General features: G+C 38.5%; 1 protein-coding gene across 18 annotated transcripts in view; it reads right to left on the reverse strand.

Annotated features, from left to right (window-relative positions):
• The window catches only part of camk2d2 (calcium/calmodulin-dependent protein kinase (CaM kinase) II delta 2), a 69,423-nt gene that overhangs the window by 4,116 nt on the left and 46,368 nt on the right, over nt 1–18,939 (reverse strand). For 5 of the 18 annotated variants that reach the window (XR_005991821.1, XR_005991818.1, XR_005991819.1 and 2 more), the window contains exons 9-20: nt 18,147–18,241; nt 17,357–17,479; nt 17,055–17,138; nt 16,748–16,790; nt 15,575–15,615; nt 12,599–12,658; nt 11,131–11,175; nt 10,738–10,786; nt 7,385–7,405; nt 6,907–6,982; nt 6,722–6,816; nt 913–1,141 (exon numbers count right to left, since the gene is read on the reverse strand). Coding sequence is in view for 6 of the 18 variants with exons in the window: in XM_041785986.1 (XP_041641920.1) it covers nt 913–1,141; nt 6,722–6,816; nt 6,907–6,982; nt 7,385–7,405; nt 10,738–10,786; nt 11,131–11,175; nt 12,599–12,658; nt 15,575–15,615; nt 16,748–16,790; nt 17,055–17,138; nt 17,357–17,479; nt 18,147–18,241 (961 nt within the window). In the remaining 12 variants the exon portion in view is untranslated. Of the gene's footprint in view, nt 1–902; nt 1,142–6,721; nt 6,817–6,906; nt 6,983–7,384; nt 7,406–10,737; nt 10,787–11,130; nt 11,176–12,598; nt 12,659–15,574; nt 15,616–16,747; nt 16,791–17,054; nt 17,139–17,356; nt 17,480–18,146; nt 18,242–18,939 lie in introns of all 18 variants that reach the window. The other 13 variants (XR_005991824.1, XM_041785985.1, XR_005991822.1 and 10 more) reach the window with 12 other exon arrangements.

Genomic DNA, 18,939 nt, shown 5'->3' on the forward strand with positions numbered 1-18,939 from the left:
AACTTTTTTTCATATTAAAGTTCAAAGTGATAACTGATCCAGTTTATTTTTTCAAAGCTGCTGCCATGAAAACTATAGTCCATGGCTAGAAAGGAGTATTGTAGATGATAATTCATTACATGCTGGCTTATAAAGCTAACTTGAAGATTGAAAGGGAATGAAGTCATTTTCTAGCATAAGATGGATTTATTTTAATGCAAACCTAAGAAATAACTTAGAATAATTAGATATTTTAACTCCTCGTTAAGTGTTAACATGAGACAATATAGACACTGATAATGACACAGCTGAATGCGACATGACGATCTTCATGAATATTATCAGCAGGGATGTTTACACTGTCAGCAGTTACATTTGTAGACCTTCTCACTTGGCCACTCTCTTTTTCTCTCCTCAGCTTCATCTATTGTCGTTCTCTTGCCCCTCTTAGCCTCAGCGGTTGTTCCAAACAGAACAGAACTGGGAAAACTGGCTTCTTTCTAGCCAAAAGCTGGTGTGTGAACAAGTACTTTAAAGCACTACACATTTTTGGCAAAAGAACTGTGGCTCGCTACAAAAATTACTGTGAGTGATGAAAGCAAGCGACTCAGGTGCCCTGTAGAAATGGGATGGACACCATTCTATCTGTTGAAAATCATGTAATTATTTATCACAACAGGGAGGGACTCTTTGTAAAAGCTTCTAAGTGGTTTGGCTTAGACAACTATTTCCTTTTTTGTTAGTTCACTTCAAGAGGGTAACTCGACACCAGGCAGAAGACAGTTTATACTTTTTGCAATGTCTCCCACTAACTGAGGTGCTGGTTTGCTTCTTTAATCAAACCCAACACTGATGTCACAGTGTACTGACCACACTGACCACATAAGGAGTTAAATTACTGGAAGTGGCTGTGTGTCTCTTACTATCTCTTACTGGGAAGGGATGCTGGGAGAGCCGGAGCGGTGGAAGTGGATGTTCTGCCACTTGCCCTCTCGGCGGTGCCACACACGGGTCTCCTCAGACTGCATGGTGCGAGGCATGCCGCCGCCATCCATGTACTGGGTGAGTCGGATATAGGCAATACACGCTGCATTCTCACCAATGAGGTGCACATGTGGGTTCAGGAGGATGGTGTGCACTGGTTTATTCCCTTTGGATAGGGCTGGAAGAGAAACCACAAGACTGATTACATGGAGCAAAATTCAGTTAATATCCCATACAGTACGGAAGAAGACACAGCTGCATGACAGCTCAAAAACAAAACAATGACCCCTTCTTAGAAGGAGTATTAACTGAAACAAAAACAAGCAGAACTAAAAGACTCCATATGTTGATGTTGGATAGTGGACAAGCACAGGCCTGCCAAGTGATTGAGGTTTCTAGGACATATCTGGTTTATCTGCACTATCTTTACCCAGACTGGGGACATTCTACCATTTATAGCAGTCATTATTCATTTGTGTTGTTTTGCTCTAAGGGTCATAATCTCAGCCATGGTCTTGTTTATGAGGAATTTTTTTTGTGTGATTTGAAGAAACAATTTAACCCATGTTCATGAATGAACCATTTACACATAAAATGGTGCACAAAAAATCTGGGTCTTTATATATTATTCAGCCTTACATCTATTATCATTATCATAAATGCTAAAATAAATTAAACAGCAGCCCAACTTCATCAGCGGTAACCACCATTATCAGTCCTCTCCATTTTATTATCATCTTGGTTTTTACAGCTAATATTAGAATGTCCAGTCATGGTTATACTTAATACCACACATAATGTTACCATAATTATTCACATTATAGCCTAAAGAAAGAAAATAAGAATTAAGATAAATGTATAGCCTGGACAGCCATAAATCTTACTCACTCTCTGTTTGTCTCTACCTGTCTCTCTTTCCTCATCTCCCTCAATCCCCTCAAAAACCCAACACAGCTTCAGCAGCTTCATCAACATGAAGATCTTTGCATAAAAGGAGTTTCTGAAAGGTGCTGGTGATTACACCAGCAACGTAGCCTTGCTACATCAACAGTGAACTGGATTTTAGGTCTGGCTCAAGATTATGATAGTTCAGTCAGGAACACTCGTCATATATTTAACCATTTCACTACAGAATGGTTATTAAATTTATACTTTGCAGAGAGAGAGCTTTACTCAAAAGATGCTCCCTGGGTTTTCCAATCAGCATGCTTTGACTTTCCAGGGAGCGCATGGCTAGACACCAATTAATCCACAGTAGCATGAATCTGAATATGAGGGTGCAACAAGCTTTATGCCATAAAAGAGGAGGCTAGGGGGGAGGAGGTTAAGCTTTGCCAGCAGCAGGAGCTGCAGTAGCAGTGTAGCGCATCAGCATTAATGCAAGCAGGGATAGTGAGAAATGTGTCATATTTTAAAAACATACGAAATTATGCTAGGCTTAATTTTTTAATATATCATTAGTTCTTTATTTGTGTTTCTTTTAATCTTGTTGTTTACAATCTTAATTTTTTTTTTTAATTATTCTTTAATGCTGTTCTTTGGTTGCATTAAGTTTTTATTTTGCACATAGGCTTTTTTAAGGGACATTTTTATTCATTTTAGTGTTTGGGTTTTTTTTTTAATATAGGGTACCTGTCAGGTGACACCAAAAAAAGCTATTCTTCACTTTTCATTTGATTTATTCAAATTTGAACAAAACTCAAAACCCAAAATTACCACTGTGTGTAGTCTTAACCATCAAATCAGGCTATTTTGCACTCCCTTGCCTTGGGCTGGGAAACGGAGCGGAGTGGAGAGGAGTGGCCTGACATATTCACTGTAATGCTAGAGGTTAAAGTAGGTATGGTACTGAAGATATGTGGTTAAAGTGTAAATACATAATATTCACTTGTGTGCACACACAAACTGAATGCCACTCTTGCATAATTCATTAAGTCAGTGTCCAAGGTACTCACAAGTTCTTAAAGAATTTCAAAAATAATGTTTAAGAAAAGAAGCCATCTCTAACTTCTGCAATAAACAAGCTCATCTATAATGTGTTTCATCACGCCAGATTCATAAATGATGTATCTGTCAGTATGCCAGTGTAAAAGCCTATACTAAGGATAATCTGTCCATAATTTGATTTAATTTGGTTAGTTTGGTAAGCACATTAAACAGTTGTAGTTTTTCTTTTTTTCAAACTAAATAATGTTTTTATTTTATTTTTAGTTATTTGTTCGTTTTTGTTAATGAGAATCTGGATAACCCCTATCACCCTCTGCTGGACAAACAGCAGAGCACTTTCTCCAGCAGACTGGTGCAGCTCTGCTGTCACAAGGACAGGTACAAGAAATCTGTCCTGCCTAAGGCAATAAATCTATAACAGCTCACCTCTGTCTAGCAGAGAACTACCACCCTGTCATCCCAAGTCTTTGTGTCATTCAAACACCTTTCTCATCTGCTCTGTTAAATTTGCACATTTCATCATGAACATTCAAATTACTTTATTGGTATGTTAGTAGTTTTTGTTGGTTGTTAATATTCATAATATTTCTTTGCATAGTGTACATGCATCTTAAAATATCTAATCCCTGCAATACACACAACAGTTCTAATAAATATGAGAGACATCTGCAGCTGTGATCAGGGTGTTCACTTATTTTTACACATTTACCTCTCTACCTCCAGACAACCAATGTTCACATTCTAGTTTCAACAGTAATAAACCCAGTGTTTATTGATTTTAATTCTAATTTTCATGCTTATTTTTGTTTTACCTTATTGGAAACTTTATTTGTAATATTAAATCGCTTACCGCTTGTACACATAATTATACATTTACAACATAAGTTTCAGAGCTTATTTACCGTGTATTGATTCTTCTTCTGCCTTATCGGTTTGATTACTTGTTGCTTTAACACCATAATTTCCCCGTTTGGGATCAATGAAGCCTGTCTGTCCGTCTAACCAACCTTGATCCAGTTCTACAGTTTTGCAGGTATTTAATGATTGGTATGATCACAAATCTAAGAAATGGGACACTGTGTAAGGCATAAATCAGAACAGATTTTGACTTTTTGCAACTGACAGTTTGCAAAACACTAAAGGTCAATGCTTGATTGGAAAAAGCTCAGAGACAAGAACATCTCCAGGATGCTCTTTTTGTACTGAATCACGTTGCCAGTATTTCCACTGATACCATTATTATTTTGTGTTCACTTTCCCTGCCTTTTGTTTCCACTTTCTTAACATTTTTGAAATGTGTAGCTGGCTGAAAATTTAAAATGGCATGCAACAAATGATGGAATTTCTCATCTTCCAAATTTGGTCTTTGGTCTTTGTGCTACTTCCCATCAAAGTGAAAATCAGCACATTCATTTTGATTTATTAAACAACAGCCCAAATTCTTAGGAACTGGTATTCCAACTTAGTGACCCTTGCTGTATACAAGAAGTTGAAATGAGGTTAAAACATATCCATTTTCTGGGAAAAAATGCTGAGGGAGGAACATCTTCTGGGTAAGGATTACACATCAATTTTCCCTCCTAAGTGCTTAAAAGGAAACAAACAACTCAATCTTCAGATCATTTAGGATGAGTCGCTAAACAAATGTTAATAACATTCTTCTGTTTATGGTGAGAGCACCTGGAAAAGCTTTAACGGACTGACATTGTTTAGTTAACACACAATCGTATCCTTCTGAGGGCCACATTTTTTTTGTCTAACATACTTCTGGTCAGAGTCAACTCTGTGGTTGCACCATTAAGAAAACGGCAAACCACAGGAACTACTATGACTCAAGACAGAAGAGGAATGAACAAGCATTTGACACTGTGACTGCTCTGATAATAAACTTGTTTACCAATTCATGTTGTAACCATGATATGCAGTGCCTATAAAGGTAAACAAAATTACCAAAACCCTCTTTAATGTCAAAGTGAAGACAGAGTTCTACAAATAAACGTCAGTTAAATAAAAATATGTGAGGCAAAGTAAGTTAGACCATAGATATTCACGCCCTTCAAATCATTACTTAGTAAATACACTTTTGGCTGGTGGATCAATCTCAGGTCTTGCATACACGTAGCCAGGTATCTGGGAAACCGCATATATTTTTATACGTTTAGGCCTGTCATCCACACGAAACCACAGTTTTACGTCATTAAAAACTATCTTTTCTGAAAACTCCAGCCAAAGTGGAGATTTTGGAAACACTGCAACCTATGGGTTTGGCATGCTTAGAGCAGCATCTAAAGGCGGATTTGCCGGTTACGTGTGGACGAGGTTTTTTTTTGTAAACGATCAGGTGTGGATGAAAGTATTTTTAAAAATGAATGAAGGGGGATATTCGCTTTAGAAAATACTCAGCTACGTGTGTACAAGGCCTCAATCAGGCTTGCATATCTGGACACTGCAATTTTATACCATTCTTCTTTGCAAAACTGCTGAAGCTCTGTCGTGTTGCATAGGGATTGGGCGTGAACAGCCCTTGTGAAGTCCAACCACAAATTCTCTATTGGATTGAGGTCTGGGCTTTGACTCAGCCACTCCAGGACATGCACCTTGTTGTCTTTCAACCATCTGTGCGCAGCTTTGCTGTATTCTTCAGGTCAATGTCTTGCTGGAAAATAAATCTTCTCCCAAAGCTGTAGTTCTCCTGAAGACCAAATAAAACAATCTTCCTAGATTTTCCTTTATTTTGCATTTTACCCTCTACCTTTACAAGCCTTCAAGGGCCAGCTGCCAAGAAGCATCCCCAGTGCATTGTGCTGCCACCACTGTGTTTCATAGTGGGGACGGTGTGCTCATGATGATGTGCAGTGCTCGATGTCTGATAAACACAGCGTTGTGTCTGACAGCCAAGCAGCACCACTTTGGCTTCATCACACCAAAGAACTTGCTTCTACTTGACCATGGAGTCTCCTACATGCTTTTTGGCAAGTGGAGATTTGATAAGAGTTTTCTTCAACAGTGGCTTCTCTTTGCCAATCTCCCATAAAAATTTGACTGGTGAATAGCCTGGGCAACAGTTGTTGTATGCAGAGTCTCTCCCATCTCAGCTGCTGAAACTTGTAACTCCTTCAGGGTAGTCATAGGTGCCTTGGTGGCCTCTCTCACTAGTCTCCTTCTTGCACGGTCACTAAGTTTGTGAGGACTGCCGATCTAGGCAGATTTAGACACATGCCATTTTCCCTCCATTTCTTGCTGAGTGATTTAACTGAACTCTGGGGGATGTTCAGTGCCTTGGATTATGGAAGTTTTTATCCATCCAGACAAACTTTTTAATAACCTATTTTCTGAGTTGCTTTGAGTGTACTTTTGTGTTCATGGTGTAATGGTAGCCAGGAAAACTGATTAACCAGTGACTGGAATTTCCAGGCATAGGTGTCTTTATACTATAATCACTTGACACACTTTCACTGCACTCAGGTGATCCCCATTTCACTAATTGTGAGACTACTAACACCAATTAGTTGGAGCTCTGTTGAATTAGGCCATTCACTTTAAAGAGGGTGAATATTTATGCAGTTACTTATTTCATATTACACATTTCTAACTGACATTACTTTGTAAAAAATTTGTTATCACTCGGATATTAAAGTGTCAGATTATATTGGCCATGATTGATTTATGAAATCAAATCAATTAGAGGTAAAACATCCAAGGGAATTAATACTTTTTATAGGCACTGTATTGTGTGACATCACTGGACCACACAAAGCTGCCTTGATTGTTAGGTCTGTTTTTATTCAGCAGATGTAATATTTGTACTCACCATTTTCAAAGTAAAAGCGATGGAAGTCGTGTCCTTCCACCAGGTTTCCAAGGGCCTCAGGCTCAAAGGAAGTTAGACCAGGATCACAAATCTTGCTGTGTAGCACAAACAGAGCAAAGAATCAGTAAAGGATGTCAGGAAATAACCAATAATCTGTGCAGTGTTTGAGGGATGGAGAAACTTACGCATAGGACTCAAAGTCTCCATTGTTGATAGACTCAATCAACTGTTCAGTGACTTTGATAATTTCCTGTTTGCGGGCTACAACACAGGGTGAAAAAACAACATCATGAACAAAGATGGATGAGGAGATAGTGGTGTATTCAGTATTTCAGGCAAAATGTAAAGTTTGAATGCAGGTAAAGAAAATCTGACATCAAATCAGCTTCAAATGGGTTCTACTCTATGAATTAGCAGGATTTAAAGTTTATTAGAAATGGAAGGCACTCAGAGGGTTAATTCACTGTTTTCTTTTCTTTTATATCTTTCAAAACAAAAAGAAGAAGAAAGCCTCCCATGACTAATAGTGATATCAGGCAGGAAAATGCAAGATGACACGATTCCTTTCACCCAACAAAGCTCAAAATTCACAGAGACAAACCAATGCTCAGATGCAAGTACTTTCTACAAAAGCAGTTTTAACTCAATAATGTTGACAGTTACCTTTATTGTTATTGGTGCAGGCTGGGGGATATTAAAAAAATTACTCAATTTGTGCAACAAAATGACATGTTAAATAATGAAGAAATAAAAAAATCATTACTTTAGTGCCCTTAAAGCTATAAGCTACAACTGTGTGTGTGCATGAAGGTGTATGTGAATTAGCTTTTCACTGTGTGAGTCAAAGTTCAGATAAGTCAGACAAAAAGAGAGCTAGAAAAGGGAGAGGGGAATATTTTTAGAAGTAGAAGGGCATCTTCATTTCAAATACAGGAGATTAAACTAGACAGAGGGAGAAGATATTTAGGGGTCAAAACAGTGGTTTGGGGAATTTGGAAACCAGTAACCTTAAACTATAGACTGTATCAACACCCAGGAAATAATCTGAACACAGGATTATGACACTTTTGTTTATCGATGATGGGGTAAAAGGAGGGGGAAAAAACAAGGCATCTTCCCCCCACTGAGAAGCGACTTACTCTGAACTGAGGAGGTGGGAGTCTGCCTTGAGTCAGACATCTGTGAGGAACGGCTCTTAGAGCTCAAGATACCGCTCACTAAGCTGCCCAGACGGAGGGCTGTCAGAGGTCGCATGGATGGCAGTGTGTGTGTGTTTATGTTCAGTCAGGATGTAACAGAGATGAGGGAGTGTTACATTTATGTATGAGAAAAAGAAGAAAAGGGATTATGGAGAAATATTTATTTTTCCAACAAAACAGACAGGAAAGAAAAACAAAGTATGGAAAAAGATTGAGTTAAACTGCAAACATAAAAAGGTGTGTGAACAGAATAAGAAAGCAAGCAAGTGTAAACCAGTAAAAACAGGGTTCATGGCCTTTTTCTCATCAAAGCCCCCCACCCTCTTATTTGTATCTAATAAAGCTTAAACCTCCTCCCACACAGGAAAAGAAGTCATGAGCTGCTACACACCTCTGTTACCAGAAGATCTTTATAGAAGCTAAAGTGTGATATCACTATGTTAGTCAATAATCTCATACTGATAACTTCAGAGCAGACAAACTCAGGGGATCTGGACCACAATTCAAACCAAAGTTTAAGCAACATGACAAAAACTAAGAAAATTAAAGTAACAGCATCCAATTGGTGTAGGTAGAAGTGAAACTTGTGTATCACTACCCTTTTCTCACTTTTCCTCTTGTAACTCATATTTCAACAAATGTATTTACAATTTAGTTAAAAACATAAAGCCCTAGTTTGTTGAATACAGTCTGGCTGCAGAATGAACATCTCTGACAGCCACTCTCACATCTGAGATGCCGTCTATTACAGAATGGAAGTGCCGTAATTTGACATTACAATGTATTTCCAGTTATAGATTGGTTTTTTGAGTTGTACTTAATTCATAAACAGACTGACAGGCACTTTCATGAAAACACCACAGTGCAAACATTACAGATTTAGCAACATTTCAAAAATAAAATAGAGAAAAAGATCAGAGGTGTGGCCCAGGATTAAATTATACAGACCTGTTTTAGAAGTAGTTACACAAACAATGGCTTACTATAGTTTTTTCAACTTTAGTTAAAGCAAACATGGCTGTGTTAGCTACGTAACTAACGTTACTACGTAACCCAGTGTAGCTAAGTTAGTTTTAGCAACATGAGCTTTAGCTAACATAGCTTAAGTTAATGTAGCTACATGGAGAACATAGCTAATACGTAGCTGCTTTATGAGCTTGGCTTTTGCTACGTAGCTAAATTATGAATGTAGCTTATGCAGCTAACCAAGCCACGTAAGCTATGTGCTGCTTTGCTATAAATTAGAATCTGTTCATGGAGGACACGTTCTTTTTCTGTAAGCAGACTGTTTACTCTGCTTTATTAAACAAGCCAGACCCCTCTCTGTTTGTTTGCCACACAAAAAAGAATAAATAACAATTAGGACTGTCAGATTCTAAGGACTTATAAAGCCAAATAATCTTAGTATATTTGTAGTTAACTGAGATGAATCCCTCCTTTGTCACATTATCAAAATCCACCTTTGCATTTAAACTTTTTTCAGTTTGGACTTTGGTTCTGTTTTAAACTAAGGGTGATTGATTTCCTGTTTGGGCACAGACCTGCTTTTATTTTGAAAGAACTTCGGGTAGATCAAACTTCTTATGGATTGAAAAGGAAATAAGGGAATGGTAAAAAGGAAAATGTTTGAGAACATAAGGTGCAGATGACTTCTGACTTTCTTCTGAGCTGTCTGTGAGATTTTTAAATTGAAATGAGACATTAAGGCATAGTGGTGTACTTATTATCCATCCCTGTGGCTATAGAGGGATGCTGCAGTAGAATGAGATTTTAAAAAACAAAGCTCTTGTGATTAATCACAAATAATGCATCAATCCTAATTTGTTTAAAATTCAAATATCCATCCTCAGAAACATCTCTCACATAACTTCCTCACCATGGACCTTTATGTACCTAGTTTCAACTTATTACCAAACCAACTCCACAGGTCCACCCCATACACTGATTTACACAGACATTTCTTGGTTGTTTTTCAAAAATAAATTTTACCCTTAACTAATAACCTCCCTCCCTGTCACAAAACATTTTTGAATGTTGCCCACAAGTGAATTATTTCTTCAATGCATGACTTAAACACTGTACTGTATGTTCCTTATACTCAATATTATGTACCATCCTGATTGCTCTATTTTGATGTAAGCACAATCATAGTTAGTTGCTTTTTATGTGCTGCCCTTAACGTACACACATTAAAACTAGGGATGCACAATATTGGATGTTTTTTGTTGATGTCTGACATGCTGATATTTACAAATTAATTTTAGCTGATACCAATATTCATCTGTAGTTTAGACCTAAAATTTCAGTCCTAAAAACACACTGTTTGAAGTTTGAGGATGAACAAAATAATAAAGAATGAATGAATGAATAAAGAAAAAGTCATCAGCTGATGTAGGTTTGTTGGTCCTAAAAACTCCATTAGCTTATTTGTTGGTGCGGTCATTATTTCCAGCTGATATGGGCAGATTTTTTAAATCAAAATATCAGTCGTAAATATCAGCAGAATTTCTCATATCTGCCGATACCAGTATCATATCAATAATATCGTGCATCCCTAATTAAAACAGACATGGATACCTCAAGTCCTGAATTAATACTGGACATAAGATGGAAAAACTTCAGTAAATGACAGAGAGTCACAAAAAAAGGGACAGGGTGGACTACATAGTGATGATGAGTTACTGTGCATTTTACAGCACTGCAAAAATATAAAAACACAGAAGATAATTACTGATCTGATAGGAAAATTGTAGACTGTTGAAACCTCAAAGTGTAGGAGAGAAATATGTGTCTGTTGCAAAGAACACATTTCCCTACCTTTCACATCCTCGTCCTCTATGGTGGTGTTGGCACTCTCAATAGATTCCTGACAAAGATGGACAAGTAACAGATGTTAATAATAGAAATCATTTCATCTGTAGTCCTACAAAGCTGTGAGGAATAAATGGAAGAAGGGGGTGGATAAATGTGACTGGGTTTAAATCAGTGATGCTGTGATTACATGGTGAGGGTCTTTGACCCCTAGGCCACCAGGATGCCACACTGAATATCTTTCATTAACAGCTGATTATATAACAGTACAGAAGGGAGAAAAGGGAGAGTAATTTAATGAACTGTTATTTTAAAATGGAAAAAAGCCTCGGGTTTAGGAACAACTACTATGACAGAAATTAATGAAACAATTTCAAGAGGCGTGTTTTGTTGTGATACCTTATTTCCATCCACTGGGTTATGGATCACAGTTGTCTGTGGTTCCTAAAGAGAGGAAATGAATTAAAAACTGTGGGAAATCATATTTAAGAGGGTTAAAGACAGTATGATAACAACATCTGTAAGAGAGGAGATGTTTTTGTGTATCTGTTTGTATCTATCTATAGGTACATATCTATCAATCTGTATCTATGTATCAGTAAATAACCATAATGTTGCTGGTATAAGATCAAGTAAAAGCTCTTTATTTATTTATTTCTACTTTTTCAACCCGTGCATCTCTCTCTCTCTGTTCCTGCATGTAATTGTTACTTAATGCCTCTCTGTGTCTGTCCTCTCTCATCAGCCCTCAGCAGTGCCCTGCCATGGTAATCAGATGTCTGGGCTTTTGTGGAATCGATCCTGATGACCGACTCAGTCCTTCTAATCACTCGCCCTGATTACACTAGATTATAAAATCAGCAGCTTGCATCTGTGTCTGTGTGTGTGAGCTTCACTGAGTTTGTGTGGGTGTTTGAGCATGATGATGGAGAAAGAAAGGAGGATAGAGAGACGGAGAGAGAGAAAGAGAGAGATGCCATGTGCCTATGTTCATGCGTAATCATCTCAGCAGCAAATGGGGGGACATAAAGCCTTTGACATCATGCACAGCAGCAGTCATGTGGCCTGACGTAGACAGCCAGTCAGCAGACAACATGCGCGAGCCAATGAGTGACGACCAAAATCCCTCAGGAAGGTTGCATCTTAATGAGTCTAAGGAGCCGACATCCTCACACTTCAGCCATGCACAGACATACGACATGAGCAGTAATCCCTACACATTCTTTTTTCTCAGTAGGAACTTTACTAGCAAAAACAAAACTAAGAGCACGTGAGCAGCAAATTTAGTGACATAAGAGCAGCACATGCACAGTGTGTAAGAAAAAAGGAGAGAGCAGGGGTTCTTGTAGAGAAGGGGGGGGGGGGTATGGGGGTGAGGTTGAGGTAAAGGTTGCCCCTAACAACAGATTTAGAAACAAAAAATCCAGATCCAAACGTGTGTAAAGGCTTATTCCTCAAGATCAACATTAACCAGCAAATTAGAACTGGCCAAGCTCTGTATGCCCCATGCACACTCTGCTATTTCAGATGAATGAATGAACACATCTGCATGAATTATGAAAGCTTTTTTTCATGGTAGCTCTCTCTGTAATGCTTGAACTGCTACATGATGCGGTGTCTAAAAAGCATTTGCACACTATTTCATTCAGGGATAGCCTAAAAATGAGAGTGATAATTTCACCCCTATTTTATAAGCCCTGGTAAGGAATTTAAATGTTATTTCAAGACAGCCTGAGACAAAATAGGCATGATCTGAGCCTGTGTGAAAGGGAGAACCTGTACCTCCTCCACAGTGGGGTGGGAGGTGGGGAGGTGTGGAAGTTTTGTGGATGGAGGTGCGGCTGTTGGTGAGGCTGTGTGAGTATACCAGTGCAGGGGCAGGGCCAGTGTCTTTAGGACTGGTCACTATGTTGGCTTTGTTGTTGACCTGCAGGGGGCAGTGTAGAGGGGACATGATACATGTACACACTTTTTCAGACACACTAACACACACACTCTCTGACCACATAGTCCATTCCAGAGAGATCGTCCCGACTGATGCATCCCATGATGTAATATTAATGAGCGCAGAGGCAACCAAGACTTCTCTGAGAGCTAATTACTTTTTAGGCACAACAAGGCAGTATAGTTGATATCTTGAGCAAATTACTCCAGACACAAAAGGATTTAGTGAGTTAAAAATCATTGTTTTCCTTGATTTAGTTAAGCAGTATCACACAAGAGGGAGTACTATTGTATAACCCAGGTTGATACTTAGTTCAACAGAACTCCCTCTTCTGTGCTATTGTCCAATCAATTCAGTTACAATTATCATTTTGTCCATATTTTTGCCTTTTCTACAGGGTGTTACTGTTGGATTATAACTTTTATTTTGTTGTGATTGTGGCTGCTTTACCTGATGCCTTAACAATGAGAGGGGTCTGGCTGCAGACCTCCCCCTGCACAATAAATGATGCACACATTAACACAAATATTGCATTATCACAACTCAATGATATAAAATTTTAAGTTACCATGAATAATCTTTTACCATCCCTTGGCTTAACAATAAAATTATTACATATAAATATAAAGTGCCTAGATAGATATTTTGGATTTTGGATGTTTTACACTTAAATCAATCAATCATAAATCAATCATGGTCGATATAATTAGTTTGGTTTTTTTTTACAAAAAAAATCACACAAAACCTCTGTAATGTCCAAGTGAAAACATATTTGTGCAAAGACAGCAGCTTTAGTGAAACATAAAGTGTCCTCTTACGCTGTTGAAAAGCATTCAGCGCAAATTGTGCAAATGGAAACACTTTGTGTGTAAACAAAAATTTGAGTCTTTCTTCATCAGACATAGAAAACAAATCAGGACACTCTGCAGGCATTTTACAGAAAAGCTGACATCTTAGATTCAGGTCATTGTCTTGCTGGAAAATAAATCTTCTACCAAACCATACTTTTCTTGCAGGCTGAATAAGATTGTCCTCCAGGTTTTTCTTATATTTTTCTGCATTCATTTTACCTTCTACCTTTACAAGCCTTCCAGGTCCGGCTGCGGGAGAAGCATCCCCACAGCATGATGCTGCCACCACTGTGTTTCACAGTGGGGATGGTGTGCTTTTGACGATGTGCAGTGTTTGATGTCCGCCAAACAAAGCGTCTTGCCTGATGTCCAAAAAGCACCATTTTGGTCTCATCACACCAAAGAACTTTCTTCCTCTTGACCATGAAAACTCCTACATGCTTTTTGGTTAACTCTAGTAATGAGTTTTCTAAAAGTGGCTTTTCTTTGCCACTCACCATAAAAGCTTTGACTGGTGAAGAAACCCTCTGGCAACAGTTGTTGTATGCAGAGTCCCTCCCATCTCAGCTGCTGAAGCTTGAAACTCTTTCAGGGTAGTCATAGGTGTCTCGGTGGCCTATCTCACTAGTTTCCTTCTCGCATGGTCACTCAGTTTGTGAGGACAGTCTGATCTAGGCAGGTTTACACATGTTCCATATTCCTTCCGTTTTTTGATGATGGATTTAACTGAACTTTGGGGATGTTCAGTGCCTTGGAAATTCATTTGTATTCATCCCCTGGCGTAAACTTTTTAACGACCTATTCTCTGAGTTGCTTTAAATCTGCTTTTGTCTTCAAGGTGTCAGGGTAGCCAGGAATACTGATTAACCAGTGACCCGACCTTACAGACACAGGTGTCTTTATACTACAGTCACTTAAGTCACCTTCACTCTACCAGGTGATTCCCATTTCACTAATTGTGAGACTACCAGCACCAATTGGCTTAACCTCTGTTGAATTAGGCAAGTCACTTTAAAGGGGGTGAATATTTATGCAGTCATTTATTTTACCTTATATATTCTTTTCTAATTGACTTTACTTGTGGAAATCTGTTTTTGCATTGACATTAAAGAAGTTTTTTTTGTCATTTAAAAAAGCCAAATCATATTGGTCATGATTGATTTAAAGGACAAGTGAAAGGGTTTAACATCCAAGGGGGTGAAAACTTTTTTACAAGCTCTGTATTAATAGCCACCGTGCTGTTATACTCTATCAGCACAGTCGTGGAATGGCATCTTGTTCAGTCAGATTACAAGGTTGGAATTGGCTGTTTCCAAGTACACACTTGACATGATTTAGATAAGTATTTTTTAAACGTATTATTTGGCAGAGCAGCTGTGGCACCATCTGTATAAATTTCTTTTTAATATACACATTGCCCACTATATGAATAACACTCCCTGCAGATACACCCCCTTGATTTAAGTCTCAGATGTCTTTCAAAGTTTAATTTTGAGTTCTGATGTCACATGTGCAAGGATTCAGCTCCCTGGAATGGATCTCATCGTCACATATGGTAAGCCTGAGCTCAAAACCAAACAGTGTCACTGATTCAAATTATTCATGTAAGGGTCCAGTCCCAAACCAACACTCACTTATATGTAAACAGGCACACAGCATTAGTCAGTCACACTAAATTGTCAACGTGCACACACACATGCATCAAGTGTTCATTTCAGACTGGACCCCCCAAAAAGACACAGAGAAACCAGGAAAGAGCACACAGACGGCTCTGTGGTAAAGTTTAGGTCAGCCTTTAAAGACCTTTGTTTAAACAGGATATCAGAAGAAATAAAACCCAGGTGTAATCAATGTGATCTGCTCTGTCACATAAAAACTGTTTGCTAAAGCTGGGGGAGTAACAACCATTGCCCAACTGCTTAGGGTGACTGTCCCTGAATGATGATGTCACTAAGTGCACAATGCATAAGAATTATCCAGAAGGCTCCTCAGACACTTATCGTTCCAACAGACTAAATGCAAGTAACAATGCATTTCTGGAACTCACCTTAACACCGTCTTGTTTCTTGTTGAGCAAACTCTTGGCTGCTGCAGAGGGAAAGAAAAAAAACACTTCACTACACGGGTTCATAAACAGAGTTGTGAGCCTGAGGCTATACTAACATGCAGCAAGCATATCAGTCAACTGTGCTTATCTTCAAACTCCAGGTGCAAAATCCATCTGCAAGATCCATAATGCAATGCAACCAATGCTTTAGAACATTGCTGTTATTAATGCAAGTTTTTTTCCCTGCAATGTGATAAATCATGGCAAGGGCTGATGGGTGTGTGGTTGATTGGGTGTGGATTTAACAGATGATGAAAAAAACAAATCTACCTATCACTAATAGACTCACGCAGCATTTTCAAATGGTCATTTACACTCATACACATGCACTTAACCACAAGCACCCAAACACACAAACCAACCAACCTTCTCACATGGCAAAAAAAAGGAACCAAAAAACTCGACTGCATCTCAAAACCCGTGCTGTTTCAACACCTAAATTTTATTCTGATCTCAAATTGGCACTTCTGCGAGTGCGAAGTTCAATACCATTTTCATGAATACAAAACACCTTATCCTCATGCATATCTGATAGGCTATTTGAAAGCCTAAAGACTGCAACTACTTAATTGTTCCCAACCCCATATATATCTCTGTCATTCCAATATCTTACCTCAAATGGAAACCACAATCCAAACAAAAGAAGGAAAGAAAAGTGAAAAAAAGGAAGAAAATGATGAATAAAAAGAGACACAAATGCACTAATGACTGTTACTATAGAATGAAGAAAGAAAGCAGGCTGGAAAAAGTCTGAGAAAATAGAGATAGGTCAAAGGAAATGACAAATGCACTATGATAGAGCAAAATATAGACAGAGTAAAGAAGTAACTACTAGATAGAGACAGGCAACAGGTGTTGCACAGAAACCTTGGTGGGAACATTATCTTAGATTCATACAGAAACAGAAAAAGAAATAAGCAAAAGGGCTGTAGCCTTTTTAAAGTTTAATTTGCATACTTTCTACCTCTGATCTGTCCCTTAAAATGCTTTTTGCAGAAAGCATCCGACTAAATTAAGGACAGTTATCAAGGCTGAGTAGCAACTTTTGCATCTTGTTTTTAGTTTTTATAATTAGGAGACCATGTACGGGTCATCAGGCTGAGAGAGACATACCTGAGAAGTTTCTTGTGACCAGCAAAGTGGTCAATATGGCTCCCTGCAGCAATAGAAAATAAGGAAAGAAGGAGGTAATGGTAATGAAAGGGAAGAAGAGACAGAAATAGAAGATTGATTATATGGTTAAAGCAAGAAGGAGGAGCACAGCAAAAGGGCAACTTGAAGGTTTTAGACAACAGGTCATCATTTCTAAGTTACGAAGTGTCAAGTGAAGGAGACAGAACAGAGCAAAGAGAGAGAGAAGGATGGCTGGATGGATTGTTCTACATAAATAGAAACATGAAGGATTGCCAGACACCCTCACCTTCAGTTTCCTCCTGGCATTGAATTTCTTCAGGCACTCCACAGTCTCCTGCCTGTGCATCATGGAAGCTACAGTGGACCGTTGCTGCAGGAAGAAGAGGAGAGGATTTGAGGATTAGCAGACGATGGAAACAATGGATTGGAAGAATAAATGGGTGTAGAAGTCTTGTCTTTTGAGAGATGTGTGTTGTGGAAGTTAGATCTGACAACAGAACTGTTACTAGTGAAACATTTCATCATCAATGATGATTATCAGTTTGTGTTTCAAAGTTTTTGTATCATCTGTGTGTTGGTGCCACATACGCAGATCCAAGGATGTTTAAGCGCCTCAGCGGCAGTGATGCGTTTACTGGGGTTGATGGTCAGCATCTTGTTGATCAGATCTTTGGCCTCAGGAGTAACAGTGTCCCACTCTGGAGACGGGAACTGTCAAAAAAAAAAGAAAGAGTGCCACACTCATTACAGAAACATAGCTTGTAGGGTTAACATATAGCCACCATCACTGGAAGTTCTCCTTAAAGCATGGCCAAAGAGAAGAGGATTAAGTGAAATGAGCAAAAATAAGAACACTGATGGGTATTTGAAACTGTTAATAATTCCCTCCACCTGAACAAAAACCCCACTTCTAGCTGAGAGCCTCAAAGCATCACATCAAGTCAAACATGGTGGGAGCAGCATCACGTTTTAGGGCTCTTTTTAACCAGCTGGAACTGGGGTTCCAGTGGAGCTGAAGTGAGTTATAATACATAACTTTGGCATAAAACCTTCAGACTTCTGTGAAAAGCTGAAGATACAGATAAATATTATCATTCAGTATTACAATAAGTCAAAGCATACATCTATATCTATAAAAGAAAGGCTTCACCAGATGAAATAAAAAAAGTTTTGGGATGGCCCAGCCAGAGTCCAGATGTTGGGTCTCATTAATACAACAGTGCGTAGAGCCCAGACTAAAAGGGAAGTGTACGTGCGTCCAAACCCCAGAATTGCCCCGTAAACAAGTTAGATTTATAAAACACATTAAAAAAAGAAGATGCAAGATATCTCCCTTCTCTTAATCACAGCCTTTGTTAGCACTGTGTGTAATTCTTACATCATAGGCCCCAGCCTTGATTTGTTGATAAAGGCGGTGCTGGTCCTCATCCCAGAAGGGAGGGTATCCCACCAGAAGGATGTATAAAATCACACCTAGAGGGAAATGATAAGGTATACGATGCATGTTAGTAAAAATCATCATAATAACCATCATATATTTCCCTTCATGCACTGAATGTAACAATGGAAAATGCAAAAGCATGTGTTGATAAAGAGCACTCTGATTCAAACATGTAATCAGGTCAGACAGAGAGATATATTAGAGCTTTAGCTCAACCATTGAGTAGTGATCAAAGTCTACACATCTTGATGGGTTTTACAGTTTACTGACAGAGACAGTTGTAAATGTTATTTATCTTTTATGTAAGATTAGCTTGTGTTTTTTAAAACACTTTTACATTGTGACAGGAAAGTTCCAACAAAAACAAAAGTAATGTATGCATTTCTTCTTCCTTCCTTCCTAGATTTTTTACCCAGGGCTTTCCCACAGAATTGTCTGGGCCCCTAAAAACCCACAGGATGGGCCTTCCCCAGCAGTGATTTATTGATATCAATGCACGTGTGTTGGATTAGTAGCACTGGTGCTAGCGTCCTGATCACCAATGACTTCACTTTGGAGCTGAAAATAGTGTCAAGCTATTATCGAGTCTGATGTTCAACTTGTTCATTCGTGCCTCTTGTTAACAGATTGTCGTTAGTGTTTCTGCCCATTTTTCCTCATTTTTTAATTTCTATCAATTTTTTACTCTGCCACTTTTAACCAATTTTGACCAAATGTTAAACTGCATTAC

The sequence above is a fragment of the Cheilinus undulatus genome, linkage group 4, assembly GCF_018320785.1.
Source record: "Cheilinus undulatus linkage group 4, ASM1832078v1, whole genome shotgun sequence".
Lineage (NCBI taxonomy): Eukaryota > Metazoa > Chordata > Actinopteri > Labriformes > Labridae > Cheilinus > Cheilinus undulatus.